The 18739-nt window shown below is 39.0% G+C and overlaps 1 protein-coding gene across 1 annotated transcript in view; it reads right to left on the minus strand.

Moving 5' to 3' along the window:
- The window catches only part of FSIP1 (fibrous sheath interacting protein 1), a 219793-nt gene extending 204167 nt beyond the window's left edge, over positions 1-15626 (minus strand). The window contains exons 1-4 of the mRNA XM_049785005.1: positions 15501-15626; positions 11389-11581; positions 6148-6290; positions 3246-3339 (exon numbers count right to left, since the gene is read on the minus strand). Coding sequence (XP_049640962.1) covers positions 3246-3339; positions 6148-6290; positions 11389-11581; positions 15501-15626 — 556 coding nt within the window. The remainder of the gene's footprint in view (positions 1-3245; positions 3340-6147; positions 6291-11388; positions 11582-15500) is intronic.
- Between the last annotated feature and the right edge of the window lie 3113 nt (positions 15627-18739).

Below are 18739 nucleotides of genomic sequence, written 5' to 3' on the forward strand. Positions count from 1 at the left end.
AAAAAAAAAAAAAAAACATCTAATCCGGGGCCGGGTGGTGGCGCTGGAGGTAAGGTGCCTGCCTTGCCTGCGCTAGCCTAGGACGGACCGCGGTTCGATCCCCCGGCATCCCATATGGTCCCCCAAGAAGCCAGGAGCAACTTCTGAGCGCATAGCCAGGAGTAACCCCTGAGCGTCACAGGGTGTGGCCCAAAAAACCAAAAAAAAAAAAAAAAACATCTAATCCCATAAAAAAATGGAGAGAAGAAATGAACAGAGAAGTTTTTCAAAGCAGAAATACAAATGGCCAAAAGACACATGAAAAAATGTTCCACATCACTAATCTTCAGAGAGAAATAAATCAAAACAACTATGAAGTACCATCTCACACCACAGAGATTGATCACATCACAAAGAATGAGAATAAGCAGTGCTGGTGGGAATGTGGAGAGAAAGAAACTCTTTCACTGCTGGGAATGCCGTCTAGTCCAACCTTCATGGAAAGTGATATGGAGAATCCTCCAAAAACTGGAAATTGAGCTCCCATATGATCGAGCTATATCACTCCTAGAGATATACCCTAGGAACACAAAAATACAACACAAAAATCCCTTCCTCACACCAATATTCATTGCACCACTATTTACAACAGCTAAACTCTGGAAACAACCAAGATGCCCTTGAACAGATGAACAGCTAAAGAAACTGTGGTACATATACACAATGGAATATTATGCAGTCATCAGGAGAAATAAAATCATGAAATTTTCCAATACATGGATGGACATGGAATCTATTATGCTAAGTGAAATAAGTCAGAGGGAGAGAGATAGATGCAGAATAGTCTCCCTCATCTATGGGTTTTAAGGAAAATAAAAGAAATTTTTGCAATAATTCCCAGAGACAAGAGAAAGAAGGGCTGGAAGGTCCAGCTCACAACATGAAACTCACCAAAAAGAGTGATGAGTGCAGTTAGAGAAATAACTACATTGAGAACTATCATAACAATGTGAATGAATGAGGGAAGCAGAAAGCCTGTCTCAAGTGCAGGTGGGGGCGGGGTGGGAAGGAGGGATAATTTGGACTTTGGTGATGGGAATGCTGCACTGGTGAAGGGGGGTGTTCTTTACATGACTGAAACCCAACTACAATATTATCTGTAATCAAGGTGTTTAAATAAAGATATTAATTAAGAAAAAAAAGAAATTGCTCCAGGCAGGCCTGGAGGACCATATGGGATGCTGGAGATAAGAAAAAGAATTGAGAGAAAATCTCAAATTTTGAAAGGAATCATTCTCTAGTTATCCCTTTCCTTCTGACTGACTTCACGTAGCATGATATCCTCTAGTTCATCGATGATCCTCTCTCCTACATTAAGGACAACAGTCACCCTTCATCATCTACTAGAACTGCTTTATAACAAATTACATTAGCAAAAAAAAATTCTATTTCTGGGTAATGTCTGAAGTTTCAGGGGACATGAATTTAGAGCATAAACTATGGAACTCACTATCAGTAGGAACTGGACTTCCTCCTTCTCCCTCTGCATATAAGAAAAGACAGCACTATGCTCTTGGTGACTTGGTCAGACAGTAACAAACAAGGAATTTCATCCACATCAAATTTCAGGCTAAAGAGTTTCATCAGTTAAAATCAGGTTCTTGGCACTGTAAAGTGTTAGACATTCTCTTTGACAGATACAAATAGAACCTCTACACACACACACACACACACACACACACACACACACACACACACACACACACACACACACACACACACATCTTCTTGGCTGAAAAATGGACCAGCTCCTCTACTCCAAAAGCTCCAAAAGATAATGATGGCTGCCAGTCTGATCAAGGTTGAAAATCCTGGGGCATTCTCACAATAGGTTGGGGCAGATTCCTCTTTCTGCCTAAAGTCAAAAAAGCCTACATCACACCTTCCTACAGAAATGGCCCAGATCCACAACTGACTCTGATCAAACTGCCAAGTCACCAAATTGTTCCAGATCTATAGATCCAGGGACCTGTGGCCACAACACCTCAAAATTACATTGTAGTGTCAGCCCAAAGGACCACAGCAAACCTAATGAGAAAGTTACATAGAAAACCACCAATTTCAGTGAGTTTAACTAATTACACAGAACTCAACTTGCATCAACCGCAGCCCAGTAATCCTTAACAATGACTTTAGTAACAACATTGAGAGATGCAACAATTATCTCAAATTGACCCTTATTGGTCTATATTTTGATAATTTGATTTGCCTTTGTGTTGTAAAAATATGAAGTAGATTTGTATGTGCCTGCAAGAGGGCAGGTTGGAGTTATGAGTTGGAAACTGGGGACACTGGGGGTAGGATGGGTGTTTGAACATTTAATGACTGAAACAACTATATTATGAACAACTTAGTATATTATTGCTTTATAATAAAACAATTTTAAAGAAAAAAGAAGGGCTGGACAGATAGTGCAAGGGTTAAAATGCTTGCCTTGTATGTGTCTGACTTAATTCCATCCCTGGTGCCACTGGGTCCCTCAATCATCACACCAGATGTGGCCCAAAAATAAAAAGACAAATGGATTCCAGTATTTTCTGGGAAATTAGTGGTCCCTGCTTGGAGCAGACCTGAAATACAAGCAGTACTGAAGACCAATTAGGTCATCCGAGATAAAGGCTATACAATGGAGACTGCCAAAAGAGATATCAAGTGCTTCCCAGACCCTATGATCTTCTGCAGGATACATGACTCCACTATGCTTCTGCAGAAGGGACCTGAAAAGGGGAAGGCTTAGTTAACTCTTTTCAAAAAGCAGAAAGTAAGAGAACAGGAAATAGAACAATGCAGCAGTGAAAGTGGAAGGATCCTCGATAGGTAGGAAAAATCTGCATAAACCCAGCATCAAAGGCATCTGAAATCTAAGGAAAAAATGGCAAAAGCAGGCTTTTCTTATTTCTCATGTTTTGCTCTCTTGTCCCTCTTACTCTCAGGGAGAAACAAAACTTTATAGACTAAAATATACTTAAGCTCAGCACAGTTGCCTATATTCCTTATATGAGCATTCATTTTATTTTTAATTGATCCAGTCTTTGATTTATTATACTGTTAATGATGCATTCTAATGCACAAAAGTCCACAGCCATTCTGATATGATAGTTTTACCTAAGGAAGGTGTAAAGTCATAAATAAAAGATTTGGGAGTTTTATTTTCATCCACATATTTCTGACTCAGATAAAAATTAAGAAAAATCAGTTGTACTCACCAATGGTGTCTTCTGATTCATTAGTCAAAGCTAGAAACTTTTTTGTATTTTCTTTCTCCTCACTACTTTGCAAAGTCTCACGGTTTTTTGCAGACTAATGAAAGAGAAAAGAAAAGTTTAAGCATGGGGGAAAAGAAAGTAACTCTCCTCATCTATTTTTTTAAGTTTTCATAAAAACATACTGTTCAGTCAGTTTTTTCTTCAAGCAAAATTCTGTCAATGTTTCTTTTTCCTGCAAAGGTCAGTCAGTGAGTTTTCCCAGAGAGAGATGAAATATTCAGCTCCCAGTATATGGTTCTTGCCTTGCTTGCCTGAGGATTGTTTGATACTTCTGTAACTAGTGAGTACTCTAAAAGCAAACCATGACACTATAAATTCAAAAATTTCTAATTGATACTGCATTTTATTATATTTCCTATTAATATATCCCATTATGTCCTTATTTCCCAGTAAATAAAATTGGGTTTGAGCTTCAACAGGAGTAAATGACAGGGTGACTTTTTCTGTAAAAACTCACAGGTGGAACTGTAACAACACCACAAATGCAGTAACCGTGTTTGAACTAGGCCAGCTTCAGAGACTCACTCTTTTCTCAAACATGTAAACCGAGCTGTGAAAGATTATGGCTACATAGGCCCATGTAGCAGAAAGCTAGCCATCTGGGGAGAAAAGGGTGGGTCAAGTACCCGCCCTGATGAAGCCACAACTACTGCCTCCATAATCTAGAATCACATCTTCCAATGGCCCTGCCTCATCACTGACCCTTTACAGTTCTCTTCAGGAACATCAATCTGACCACACTTCAGGTACGCAAGTTTGGGGGCTTATATCACCAGGGCTTTTGGTGTGAGTGCGGGCACCCTCCCACCATATCTTCATTCTTTTAGGAGACCTAGCAGCTAAGTACACACCCCTAAAAGTTGTGCTTTGAATCTCTAAACAACTTCTTTTTTTTTCTTTTTCTTTTTTTTTTTTTTTGTTTTTGTTTTTGGTTTTTGGTTTTTGGTTTTTGGGTCACATCTGGCAGTGCTCAGGGGTTACTCCTGGCTCTATGCTCAGAAATCGCTCCTGGCAGGCTCAGGGGACCATATGGGATGCAGGGATTCGAACCACCGACCTTCTGCATGAAAGGCAAACGCCTTACCTCCATGCTATCTCTCCGGCCCCAACAACTTCATTTTTTAATCATGTCATCCCTATTTAACCAATTTAACAGAATTTATGGATTAGTGGCTTCATTGAATATACAATAATTTTCACAAATATGCTTGCTCTATATTTTTGTCTTTCTTTTTTTAACTTTCTTATCTTCCTTTTTATTTTTTTATTCTATTTTTTTTTCAATAATGTTGCTTTCATTTATATGGAGACAAATGTATTATAATCAACTATGCCAACTATGTGATTCATTTTCTTTAATTTTTTTTAATTCACAGACTTTCATTCTGTAGTTTGGGGGAGTTGTTATTTTTTGTCCTTTTCCTTTTTTGTTTTATTTTGTTTTTGTTTTAATTCTCTAGTTAAAAGCACTGCATTTTGTAACATTGCTTTCTTTCTGTTCTAGTGTTCTTTCTGGGAACCCTATAAAAATATTCTTGATTTCTTCATAACTAATTCATATTATCTTCTGTGAAACTTCCTTAGAAGTCAGCTGATTAAAGAAGGCTTTATCAAAAACAACCATCCCAACCTGAAAAAGACTCTCTTTCAAGGTAGGAAAAATGGCTTAAAAGGCTGGAGGACAAATTTGCACACACAAGTGCCCTCCCCCTTCAAAACCTGATACTGCATGGTCCCCCAAGCACTTCCAGAAGTGACCATGAAGCACAGAGCCACAAGTAATCTCTGGGCACCAGCAGCACCATCAGATCCGAAGACAAAGTGCTCTTCTTTGAGAAGCCAAGTTCAAATATGAGCCAATATCTATGTATCAGCCATGTCAATATCTGACCACTTTCCCACTCCATTGAGTATAAGGAGATTCAAGAAAACCAAGAAAAGTTACCAATCATTAGAAACTTACTGAGATATAAGGAAACAGATCGTGATCCTAGACATCAGACACTACAATTTCCTGGTGAGAAATCTGTTGAACTGACATATAAAAGTGAACTTCCTCCACTGTCGTACTGACATAATAATATTATCATAGGGTTCAATGTCTACATATTTATAGATTTAGCTCCAAAGAACAAACTTCTTGAAGAAAAGACAAACTTCCATAGCTGATAGAGCAGGTACTACATCCCCTTTTCTTCAAGAGATGGAGGATCTCACCCACCAGCACATGCCTCGTGTGGAAAAAGGAGAGATGCAGGGCAGGTCTTGGGAATGGACACTCCGGAACAAATCCTGAGCTCTGGAGCACTACTAGTATCTCCTCCAGCTCCACCACCCACACATCTACAACACAATTCTGCCACTTCCTCCACAAAATTCATCAACAGCACATCTCCGTAGTACCAGCTCCTCACTTTCTTTACTTTCTCATCTTGAAAGATACTGTTTCTTGGGGCCAGAACAATGGTGCAGCAGTAGGATGTTTGCCTTGCACGTGGCTGGCCCAGAACCGACCTCAGTTCAATCCCCGGTGTCCCATTTGGTCTGAGTGCACAGCCAGCAGTAACCCCTGAGCATCACTGGGTGTGGCCCAAAATTAAAAAAAAAATCAGGGACCGGAGATACAGCATGGAGGTAGGGTGTTTGCCTTGCATGCAGAAGGATGGTGGTTCAAATCCCAGCATCCCGTATGGTCCCCGAAGCCTGCCAGGCGCTATTTCTGAGCATAGAGCAAGGAGTAACTCCTGAGTACAGCTTGGTGTGATCAAAAAAAAAAAATCATTTAAAAATTTTAAAAAGATACTGTTTCTTATCTGTCAGAAGACAATTATAAAACACTTACCTTCAGTTCTTTCCACAACTTTATTCTCAATTCTTTAGTTTGCTTCTTAATCTCTTTTTCTCTATATTGTATCTTCACCAATATCTTATCCAGTTTCTTCATCTTGTGAATAGCTTCTTGAAGCTGAGCATCTATTAATTCATTTATGGATGAATACATATTCATATGTATCCAGATAAATATATCCATATAGATACATATATCTATAGATATAATGTAGTTTGAGTATACAGCTGATAGTTATAAATGTATATATTTGATATGACAACCCTGCAAAACTGACATCCTATTTGAATTTTACAGTTGCAATAACTGAGCCTTTCAAGTGCTAGAACATTGAACTCATCTGATTCATATGAGTCTCCTATGATTTTAAATTCCACATTCTCCTTCTTACATAAGAGTTCCTTTCTCTCCTTTCATCCCCGCCAACACTGCTTGTTCTCATTCTTTATGATGTGTGCCAATCTCTGGGTACCTCATAGTTGTTTTGATTTGCATCTCTCTGATGATTAGTGATGTGGAGCATTTTTTCATGTGTCTTTTGGCCATTTGTATTTCTTCTTTGTCCAAGTGTCTGTCCATTTCAGTGTTTAAATAGCACAAACATATAAACCATGACCAAAAGCTGCCCCACTTGTAACAAAGTATTCCTGAGTCACCTGAACTAACTTGGAGACTGAATCTCAAGCAGTTTTCAAACTTTATGATCTTAGCTTCACTTTACAGTCTTAAAAAGTATTGAGGGTAGAAAATATAGTACAGCAAATAGGACACTTGTCTTTCACATGGCCAACTTGAATTTAATACACAGCACCTCATATGTTATCTTTGAGACTACCATGAGTAATTCCAGAGTACCACTTGATGCCCCCCCCCAAAAAAATTATTGAATCTAGGGGTCAGGAAGATAACGCAATGATTGGGGCATATGGTTCCATTCAGGGAGCCTACATTCAAGTCCATGTACCATATATGCTGGGAATAGACCCTAAATATCAGTAAGTGTGGGCCAAAGACAAAATAAACATAAAAATGGATCCGAAAGTAATTTTTGTTCATGTGAATTATCTCTATTGGTAAATACCATAACAAAAATTAAAACTCAAACTTTTTTTGTTTTTGTTTTTATGTCAAACCCAGAGGTGCTCAGGGATTACTCCTGGCTCTGTGCTCAGATGTTGCTCTTGGCAGGCATGGAAGACCATATGGGATGCCAGGATTCAAACCACCATCTGTTCAAATCAGCTGCATGCAAGGCAAATGCCCTACTGTTGTGCTATCTCTCTGGCTCAAAACTCAAAAAATTTTAACTATTCATTTTAAGTAACAAATATTTCATTAATAATTATATAGTAAATATTTTATTCAAAATAACTATATTATAAAAAATTAATATAACAACATTGTTTTAAATTATTATTATTTGGCATAATAGAAGATAGAAGAGGTCCTGGCTCGAAACCAGGCATCACAGGCTACCCTGAGAACCCACTCCTTGGCAACCCCCAAGTAGTTCCTAAGTACTGCCAGGTGTGTCTAAAAAAGTAACAAAGAAAAAAAAGGAAAAGGGGGAAGAAAATTAATCATCTGTTACATAATTGTGGAGATCCTTTTTTGATATTATACTAAAACTCAATGAGGGGTTGGGTAGAAAAGGTAGTACAGAGGGTAAAATGCTTACTTACTTTGCAAGTAGCCAACACAAATATGATCCCCATCACCCCATATGGCACCTGAGCTCTGCTGAGAGTGATCCCTGAGGTGTCTAATCAGGAATTAGCCCTGAATACTGCTGGGTGTAGCCCCAAACAAAATAAAAAGCTCCAACAAGGGGTAGTTTCTAAGATCAGTTGTCATATGACATCTGTGACCAAGTCAGTAAGTTTTTGTTTTGATGAATGGATCGGGGAGCCAGGGGACAGTACAGTGATTGGCACCTAGTGTAGGTTCTATTTCCAGCACCACATGGTCCTCCAAGCATCATAAACGACATTCCTGGAAGCCCTTTCAGCACCACCATGGTGGCCAATGCACAGGGAACAAGTAGCTTCTCATCCTCAGGCTTTTCATCCTTGCATTGATTGAACAGCTAAACTGGTTGGTCAAGAATCACTGATAGAGAATTCCAAAGTGCCAGGCAGAAGGACCCAAAATTAATTAATTAATTAATTAATTTTATGCATGGACCTTTCTTCCATATTGAAAGGTCCCTTTATCTTGCACTAGGTATTTGAAAAATAGCAGCTCATCAAATTACACAGACCTTCAAAATGTTTATACATTTCAGCATACTATCTAACAAAAAATAACATTATGGGGAAAAGGGGGTGAGAAGAGAGACCTTGTAAGTAGCAGGACCATTCCTGGCACATACAGGTTGTCAAGTTCAAGCTCCAGCATGGCCTGGCCCCCAATTACCATGAGTGCTAAGTTCTGAACAAAATGACCTTGAAACTGCTGTCCGGTCACCTACCTAAAAACTCACGGCTGAGAACAAGAGCGATGAGTAGGGGTTTGCCTTGCACACATGGCTGAACTGGGTTTGATCAACCATATGGTCCCCCAAGCACTTTCAGGAGTAATTCCTGAGTTCATAGCCAGGAGTAATCCATGAGCATTGCTGGGTGTGCGCCCCACCACCACCACCACCTCCTCCTCCCCAAAAAACTCACAGCTATAAAATTACCATCAATTTTTTTCAAAAAAATCTAAGTATTGGGAAGCTATGAGACTCGTGGTGAACAAAAGGTCTTTTTTTATTCTAATCTTCATTGGAAAGCTCAGGTTTAATAACAAACAAACAAATACTGGCGGCGGTTTTTCTTGAAGTAACAAACTAATTCAGCTTAATGCCTGACAAAGTCCCAAGTCAGATGGTAATAGCTTGTCTGTCAGTCACATTTTCTTCTTTTTTTTTTTTTTTTTTTTTTTTGGTTTTTGGGCCACACCCTGTGACGCTCAGGGGTTACTCCTGGCTATGCGCTCAGAAGTCGCTCCTGGCTTGGGGGACCATATGGGACACCGGGGGATCGAACCGAGGTCCGTCCTAGGCTAGCGCAGGCAATGCAGGCACCTTACCTCTAGCGCCACCGCCAGGCCCCTGTCAGTCACATTTTCAAGTGAAAGTGGTAACACATTTTTAAAAGTGGTCAATTCAATTTAAACTATCACACAAGTACTTTTCCTCAACATAAGTTCATACCTCATGTTACAACAAAATTGTTTTATACTTACTTCCCATTTTTGTCTCAGGAGAGGGTGAAAAGATACATATCCAAGTCTCAAATTAAATAAAATTAAGAATTTTTACTGTTCAATCTGGCTTTTTTTTTTTCCAGTGCAAGGGACTGAACCCAAGGCATTCCAAATGCAAGCAAAGCAAGTAAGAGCTCAACCACTATCACAGAGGAAAATCCTCCGTGATCAAGGACTGTTTTGAGTAATACTGGCTATTTGGGTGTGTGAGCCTGCGCCTATGTTATGATGAATTCAATAATGACTGGTATAATTTGGTACCATTGTCTTGGTTCATGCTTGCGGCAACAGCAAATTTAGCAGCCACTGCTTTTGAGCCATCAGTACAAATGTCCATTCAATGAGCAAAAAGGCAGAGTATCTTAGCATTAGAATGAAAGTCATTTTTAGTTCTCAGAGCTCTTACAGAAACTACCTCTAATACACTGTAGCCCACATTTTGAAAACTGCTCTTCATTCTCGCTAAGAATATTTTTAATTGCTTTATTTAAGCACCATGGTTACAAAATTGTTCATTGTTGGCTTTCAGTCATACAATGTACACCATCCTTCATCAGTGCACCCTTCCTGCCATCAATGTCCCCCATTTCCCTTCCACCCTCCACCTCACCACTGCCTATCTCTAGAGCAGGCAATTTGCTTCTCTCCCTACCTCTCTTCCCTACCCCTCCTCTCTCTATTTTTCTTTTAGACACTGTGGTTTGCTTCTCTCTCTCACTCTCTTTCAGGACCGAGTTCTTGTCCAGGGCAATCAGTTCTATCATTGTCCTAGTAGACCATTCTCTACTCTGACTGCACTCACAGCTGTTTATGGGTAACTTCCTACCCTAGGCTGGACTGCCTGACCCTTAATTCCATTGTTTCTGGGTTATATACTGTCTTTTATTTTTCTTATATCCCACAAATGAGTGAGATTATTCTGTCTACCCCTTTCCCTCTGGCTAATTCCACTCAGCATAAGACTGATTTATCAACAAAAAAGAGAGTTATCTTTTTTTTCTCTTTTTTTTATTTTGTTTTTGTTGTTGTTGTTATTGTCATTGTTTTGGTGTTTGGGTCACCCAACAGTGCTCAGGGGTAACTTCTGGCTCTACACCCAGAAATCGCTTCTGGCAGGCACGGGGAAGCATATGGGATGCCAGGATTCGAACCACCGTCCTTCTTTATGCAACACTAACACCTTACCTCCATGCTATCTCTATCTTTTGAAACCCAAAAGTTATTAGGAGAAACAGAACAGTCATAAAAGTCTTTACATATTATAGAACAAATTTTATTGTACAATTTTAGTAATTTAAAAGATCAATAAATCTTATCAAAAATACAGAGGTACTTCCTATTGTAAAGTGGTCACAAGAATAATTTTAATAAAGGGCATACTTGGTTATTTTCATAAGGTATTTAGGTTCCTAATATATTTTTCAAACTGTATACAGATTTATTAAAGATACTTTTCATAAACAATCATGGCATTTCAGGTAGACGATCATTAACAGTTTACAATAACTTTCAAACTCACTTCTTCAATGGACTACCAAAATCAGAACACCTCTGTAAAGCCCAATGACATTTCATTTGATGCTCTGAACAGGGAAAATTTCTTTATTAATATTTTTTAATAAAAGATAGATATTACATTCTTGTTTATCAAAAATACAATCTTGGGCCAGAGCAGTGGCGTAAGCGGTAGGGCATTTGCCTTGCTTACACTAACATAGGACCGACCGCAGTTCAATCCCCCGGCATTCTATATGGTTCCCCCAAGCCAGGAGCAATTTCTGAGTGCATAGACAGGAGTAACCCCTGAGAATCACCGAGTGTGACCCAAAAAAAGGCAATATATATATATATGTACATATACATATGTACATATATATGTTATATATATAATCTCTTTTTTATTATTTCTACTTAGCTTAGAAAATTTTATGTAATTCTAATATTTTAACTACAACCTGGGATTAACAGTAACCAATCACCTACCTGAACACTCAGAGTTTAGCTGATGTTGCATCAAGTTTGGGTCTTTATTTGACTCCTCTTCAATCAATGTTAGTTTCTCAGTATAATTATCCTCTTTATCATCATTACTGTTTCCACTTTCCTCTGTATTATTACTTTCTGAGTGGGCTTCTTTACCAGAGTTTATCCTAATTATGGTTATAGGTTTCTCAACCTGAAATTATTTCCAAAGAAATGACTCTTTAATGTATTTTTTAATCAAGAAATTTTCTACTATAAGGAAGGAGGCAGATAAATCAGATACAGGAAGTTCAAAGAATTAAACCCACATTGACCAAAATAAGTAAATAAAAATCACATAGTAACTGAAATAGCAAAATCCAAAACTAAAAATAAAATCCTAAAATCCTAAAGAAGGGGGCCAGAGTGGTGGCACAGTGATAAGGTATCTGCCTTGCACACGCTAGCCTAGGATCTCCCAGAGTCCCAGATGGTCCCCCAAGCCAGGAGTGATTTCTGAGTGCATAGCCAGTGTTAACCCCTGAGCATCACCAGGTGTGGCTGAAAAAAAGAAAAGACAAAAATAAATAAATGAATGAATGAATAAATAAATAAATAAATAAATAAATAAATAAATAAATAAATAAATAAAATCCTAAAGAAAACCAGATTTATCAAACAAAAATCTATAAAGTAGAAGAAAATGTCATGATATACCACAGTCATTGAATAAAAAAATTCTTCAACCAAGAATACACTACACAGCTGGGTTATCATTCAGATTCAAAGTGGTGATAAAAAAAACTTTACAGATAAATTAGTGGCAGAGATTTTAAACTTCTGCAAGGAACTAAAAAAAAAATATTTTTCAGGGACTGCTGCATTTTTGTTGTTACTGTTGTTTTGGGGAGCACACTCAGAGGTTATCAGCATGGAGCTAACTCCTGCACTGCTGGGTCCCATGGTTCACCAAGAATCCCACACACAAAGTACAAACTCCAGCCCAAAGAACTCTGTTTCTAGACCTAGAATATGTATCTCAAATATTCTACAAGATGAAGCATATAAAAATAAATGAATAGAAAATATATTTTGCTTTGTTTTGGGGGGCTATATCCAGCAGCATTCAGAGGTTATTCCTGGCTTTGAGAATAGAAATTACTCCTGGCAGGCTCAGGGGACAATACTGAACCCAGGTCAGTGTGTGCAAGACAAACGCTCAACCTGTTGTGCTATTGCTCCAGCACCTGAATATATTATTTTAAAAAAGGGCCAGAGTGATAGCACGGCAGGTAGGGCATTTACCTTTCACAGGATGACCCCCAGGGTTCGATCCTCAGCATCCCATATAGTTCCCCGAGCCAGCAAGGAGCAATTTCTGAGCACAGAGCCAGGAGTAACCCCTGAGCACGACCAGGTATGGCCCAAAAACAAACAAACAGAAACTGTGGTACATATACACAATGGAATACTATGCAGCCATCAGGAGAGATGAAGTCATGAAATTTTCCTATACATGGATGTACATGGAATCTATTATGCTGAGTGAAGTAAGTCAGAGGGAGAGAGAAAGACGCAGAATGGTTTCACTCATCTATGGGCTTTAAGAAAAATGAAGGACATTTTTAACAGTATCTCAGAGACAAGAGAGATGAGGGCTGGTAGGTGCAGCTCAGGACATGCAGCTCATCACATAGAGTGATGAGTGCAGTTGCAGAGATGACTACACTGAAAACTATCATAACAATGTGAATGAATGAGGGAAGTGGAAAGCCTGTCTCGAGTACAGGTGTAGGGGGGTGGGGAGGAGGGAGATCTGGGAAATTGGTGGTGGGAATGTTGCACCGGTGAAGGGGGGTGCTCTTTACATGACTGTAATCATACAACTATAATCATGTTTGTAATCACGGTGTTTAAATAAAGATAAAAAAAAAACATAAAAGATGATAAAAGTCATGAAGAAAAGGTAATAATTTGACCAATCTTTAGGAATGTTAAAATGCCATGATAAAAATATTAGAAAAGTATGTAAACAATATTTGAAAAATCTAAAAGCACCTTACTAGGAAATTTTTTTCTCTGTGTGCTACCGCATCAAGCCTAGCATCTCAAACTTGCAAGGCCACAGCCCTGATCACTGGAGTTTTTGGGTTTGGTGGTTTTGGTGGGGGAAAAAGGAAGTTGCTGTGTGGGGGCACATTCAGCTCTGCCTGAGCTTACTCCTGATTCTGCATTCAGGGGGCCATATATGATGCCTGGAATCAAATCAGCAGTATGCAAGGCAAACACCTTCCCACTATACCATCTCTTCAGCCTCATCATTGAATATTTTAAAATAAAAAAGACACACAAGGGGCCGAAAAGATAGCATGGAGATAGGGCATTTGCCTTGCATGCAGACGGTCAGTGGTTGAATCTCGGCATCCCATATGGTCCCCTGAGCCTGCCAGGAGCTATTTTTGAGCATAGAGCCAGGAGGAACCCTTGAGCACTGCCGGTGTGTGACCCAAAAACAAAAAACGAAAAAGACACACAAAGCTTACACTAAAAAAAATCTCCAAAATCATAAATAAGTCTTAGGTGAGTAAGACCAGATAACAAAGACAAACATAAAAATTAAAGCAACTGAAAAAAATATCAAAGCTACACAACACATGCCCATTGGACTAAAAAACTGGTTTACACTCATCTTCTCACTAGCAACAAGAGAGACTATATCACCTAGGTATAAAATTAAAAGATCATAAAACTTTCAAAAATAAATCTTTGTTAGTTTTGATATACAAGGAAAAAAGCACAATTCTCATAAGAAAAAAGTAAAACGTGTACTAATCAATATTTGCTATTTTCAAGGCAACAGTGAAAGAATACATGACGAATCCTCCAAAGTCAATCATAAATATATATATATATATAATTTTTCCTGCTGTTTTTTATTTTAAACAAAGGTAAATTTTATATGATAAATGAAACACACAAGACTTGAAAATTATGAGTCAATTATTTCTGTTATGAATTTCAAGGTCTTGAGGACATGGATGATTTTCTGGGGAAAATATTAAAAAATATAAATATAATTTTTAAGTTAGGCAAAAATTTGGCTAAACAGTTTCTAAAATGAAATGGAGCTGAGAGATAGTATAGCAATTAGGGTACATGCCTAACTTGTTACCACACGGTTCACTGAGCACGCCCAAGTGTTGTTCTGAAGGACCCTGAGCACTGCCGGTGTGATTATGGAGTCTCCCACCCCTACTGGCACTACAGGGACTGAGCAACACTGTATCCAGGTGTTCTGGCACTGAATTGCTGGCCTTGTCAGACAAAAATTACCAGTGGGGCCCTTTGGGCCTCCTGAGTATCACTTGGGAAGCAAAAAAAACAAACAAACAAACAAAAAAAAACTTCAGTTAATAATAAAAAAAAAGTACATTGCAAAGGAGCACACAAAAACATATGCAAGTGTAAGTCTTAAAGCCACGTACAGATTCAAAGTGATAGTACAGCAGGCAGGACATTTGCCTTGTATATAGCTGACTTGGTTTCAATCCCCAGGACTCTATATGGTACCTTGAGCCCACCAGGAGTAATCCTGAGCACTACAGAGTGTGGCCCAAAAAATATAAATAAGTAAATAAAAACCATATGGAGCTAAGATAGTACTCAGAAGAAGGAAAACCATTAAGGCTACCTGATACCATTCATTATTACAAACATACTAATGTACTATACTAATACACAGTTTACTGATGAGGCATAATTAGAGGAGACAAAGCAGACAAAGTAGAACTGAGTTTTTCTTGCAGCTAAGGTTCTGGATGCACGTGCTCAAGATTTAGACTGCAGAAGTGAGGTAAAAGCAATCTTCTTAAGCTTCTGATAGGAAGTTGGGAAGAGACATCACAGAGATATCTCTGATCCCCAGTTCTGTGGCTTTGGGGAACCGATAGCAGCAGTAGTAGCAGCTGTTTGCTTTTTGAATCATAACCCTGGTCCTGTGACCTGGAAGTCAGTAAGCTGCCATTTCAGCAGGACTTCCAGAGATTGCAAATCAATAAACCAACCAACCTCTTTAGTTTGTTATCTGTCAAAAGGTCAGAAAGTGCTTCCATTATTTCTAAACAGTGAAATACCTTGGGTGGTACAGGTTCTGGGCTGAGCACCTCCAAAGAACAATTTGAGCCTCTACTCCCAGGGCGAGTTCTTGAAATTGAAGCTGGTTTTGAAATTCCATCCAAGCTTCCCTTGATAATATCCATTTATATCCTGAAACAAAAAAATCAAAAGTGAAACAACTTATGGCTTGCATGTTTTCACGTCATGAGTCAGTCAGTGTATATGCCATTAACTTGGAGAATGTGTTATGATAGGTATTACGTTGTCACCAAAGTCTTACAGCCCTAATTCCATATAAAAGGTCTCGTGTCCATGGATCATGAACTCACTGCTTTGCAAAACATGCTGCCTTGGATTGGGCATGGGGTGGGTGGGGCTGGGGTGAATGCAGAAGTCAATGAATATCAATGGCTTCCTAAGAGAAAATATTCACTTTGTCCTTGTCCCCTACCTTCCCTGAGAAGGCGCTTTACCACAGCCTTCAACCAAGACACATACTTCATTGCAACTGCTTTCTTCTGGTTTTGCCTTCAGGAGATCATTCTTTCCCACGCTGACTTCTCTCTTCCTCCATGTGCTACTTGCACAGATTACCTACCTCCAGGTCACTGCTTTTTTATTTCTCGTCTCTCTCCTTGTAGAATTTATGATTCTAACTTCACCCTCAGGGTGTGGGAGTATATAAAGAATAAAATCTCATTACTCAACCAGAAGGGAAGACTGGCTAGGTCTCACCAAACTTATTTTTCACATGACAGCACATACGGCCTCTGATTACTCTGGCTGCTCCATTCCCTGTGCTGCTTAGAGAAGCAGGAAATAGGAAACAAAGTGGCTGGCTTAAGCCATAGAGAATTTGGATATTGCAGACTCTCTGATCCTTCCAAACCATGCTCTCATGCAGGACATTTCCAGATTTGTTCTGTAATGCTGCGGTATCATACATGACAAGTAAAATAAAAGGAACAGAAAATTCCAGATTTTTCCTTCCTTCATTTGACATGTGAGTGGCTATCTTCCATCACATCTTTCCCAAAATACCTATCAATTATGAATTAAGCCATTTTCTCTAATAAGAGGGCAGAAAGGCCATTGCCACTGGTACAACAAGTATGGCACTGTCCTTTACTTCCTCCACAAAATGACATATTTCTCTTTTTATTTCTGAACATTAGAGAAAGAGTCTGGGGAAGTTATGAACACAAGAGGAAGCACAAAGCATAAACAGTCTGGTGTCTCTCTGAAGCACAGAGAGGGATCGTCCCATTTGGCCCCAACTATTCAGCATGTCAGTGCTGATGCTTGAGGGACCAGTAGGTCAACTCTTCCCATCTCAGCAAATGAGCGAAGCATTGAACCCAACATCATTCACAGGCAGGCACTGACATCTTCATTGTGGAATGACAGATCATCCTGGTGTCACATCAAGAAAAAAAAAAAACAGAAGTCACCCAAAGGTCCAGTGTTTTGCAGATGTGCTTAACTGCCTGCTGGGGAGAGATGCAGCAGCTCACAGAGCAGCAGTGGGAGGAAGCCTCTGCTGACAATGCAAGGCAGGGAAGCCAGAGGCTCTGGAGTCCACTCTGGCTGGGACCCACTAGAGGGCCAGTCACCTTTCAATCTGCTTCTCAAAAAAGTCTGTTCTACCAAGCTTGCTTCTAAAAACAAGAAATAAAATAAAATACAGCTCCCAGGGTGGGTGGAGATATGACTAATAGTCTTAGGAACTTGCCATACAAAAAGGTACAAATCAAGGCAGTTAATTGGGATCTTATAGATGTAGATAAGTAGATGGGAACTTCCACAAGAAAAAAAAAGTTGTTATCCAAGAAAGAAATGCCATAAGCACATACTATGCCTTAATTATATTGAGAGAGAGAGAGAGAGAGTGTGTGTGTGTGTGTGTGTGTGTGTGTGTGTGTGTGTGTAAAGGGACATCAAAGCTGTCTGGATAGAAAGTCTGAAAGAATTTCAAAAATAAGGGGCAGAAGTGGTGGCACAAAGAGTAGGGTATCTGCTTTGCATGTGCTAACCTAAGATGGACCACGGTTCGATCCGCAGCATCCCATATGGTCCCCCAAGCCAGGAGCAATTTCTGAGCGTATGGCCAGGAGTAACCCCTGAGTGTCACCATGTATGACCCAAAAACCAAAAAAAAAAAAAAAAAAAAAAAAAAGAATGTAAAAATGCTTCATACAATAGTTAAATAAAGGTAATATTTAAGAGTCCTTTGTGTCTGGAGAGAAAGATTAAAGAGTGTTTCATTACATGTAGACATTTATATACAGTACAACCTTCTTTTACTATGTTACTTTAATCTGAAAAAAATGCTTTTGTTTTGTTTTGTTTGCAAGCCATATCCAGAGTGCTCAGGGTTTATACCTTGCTCTGTGCTCAGGATCACTCCCAGTGGGGTAGGGGCACCATTTAGGGTGCCAGAGATTGAATCTGGGTCAGGCACATGCAAGGCAAATATACTATCCCACTGTACTATCACCCTAAGTATTAACTTTAAAAAATTTAAGTAATAATTTAAAATAAGAAATATTCAAGGATCTAAAAGGAAATATAAAAGCAATTAATACAATGATGGGTTAGAATTTAGATGAAACCAAAAGTATATATGAAAAGGGAAGAGGCTGGACCGGAGTGATAGCATAGCATCTGCCTTGCATGCTGCTGACTTGGGACTGACCCGCGTTTGATGGTCCCCTGAGCCTGCCAGGAGTAATTTCTGAATTCAGAGCCAGGAGTAACCCCTGAGCGCTGCTGGGTATGGCCCAAAAACCAATTAAAATAAAGAGGAAGGAAGGAAGGAAGGAAGGAAGGAAGGAAGGAAGGAAGGAAGGAAGGAAGGAAGGAAGGAAGGAAGGAAGGAAGGAAGGAAGGAAGGAAGGAAGGAAGGAAGGAAGGAAGGAAGGAAGGAAGGAAGGAAGGAAGGAAGAAGAGAAAGAAAGAAAGAAAGAAAGAAAGAAAGAAAGAAAGAAAGAAAGAAAGAAAGAAAGAAAGAAAGAAAGAAAGAAAGAAAGAAAGAAAGAAAGAAAGAAAGAAAGAAAGAAAGAAAGAAAGAAGAAAGAAAGAAAGAAAGAAAGAAAGAAAGAAAGAAAGAAAGAAAGAAAGAAAGAAAGAAAGAAAGAAAGAAAGAAAGAAAGAAAGAAAGAAAGAAAGAAAGAAAGAAAACAGGGAAGATGCTAATAAATTTGATTCTGCAATAATTAAAGTTCAGAGGTCTCAATCAAAAGAATATATTAGTGAA

This window comes from Suncus etruscus, chromosome 12 (assembly GCF_024139225.1).
Source record: "Suncus etruscus isolate mSunEtr1 chromosome 12, mSunEtr1.pri.cur, whole genome shotgun sequence".
Taxonomy (NCBI): domain Eukaryota; kingdom Metazoa; phylum Chordata; class Mammalia; order Eulipotyphla; family Soricidae; genus Suncus; species Suncus etruscus.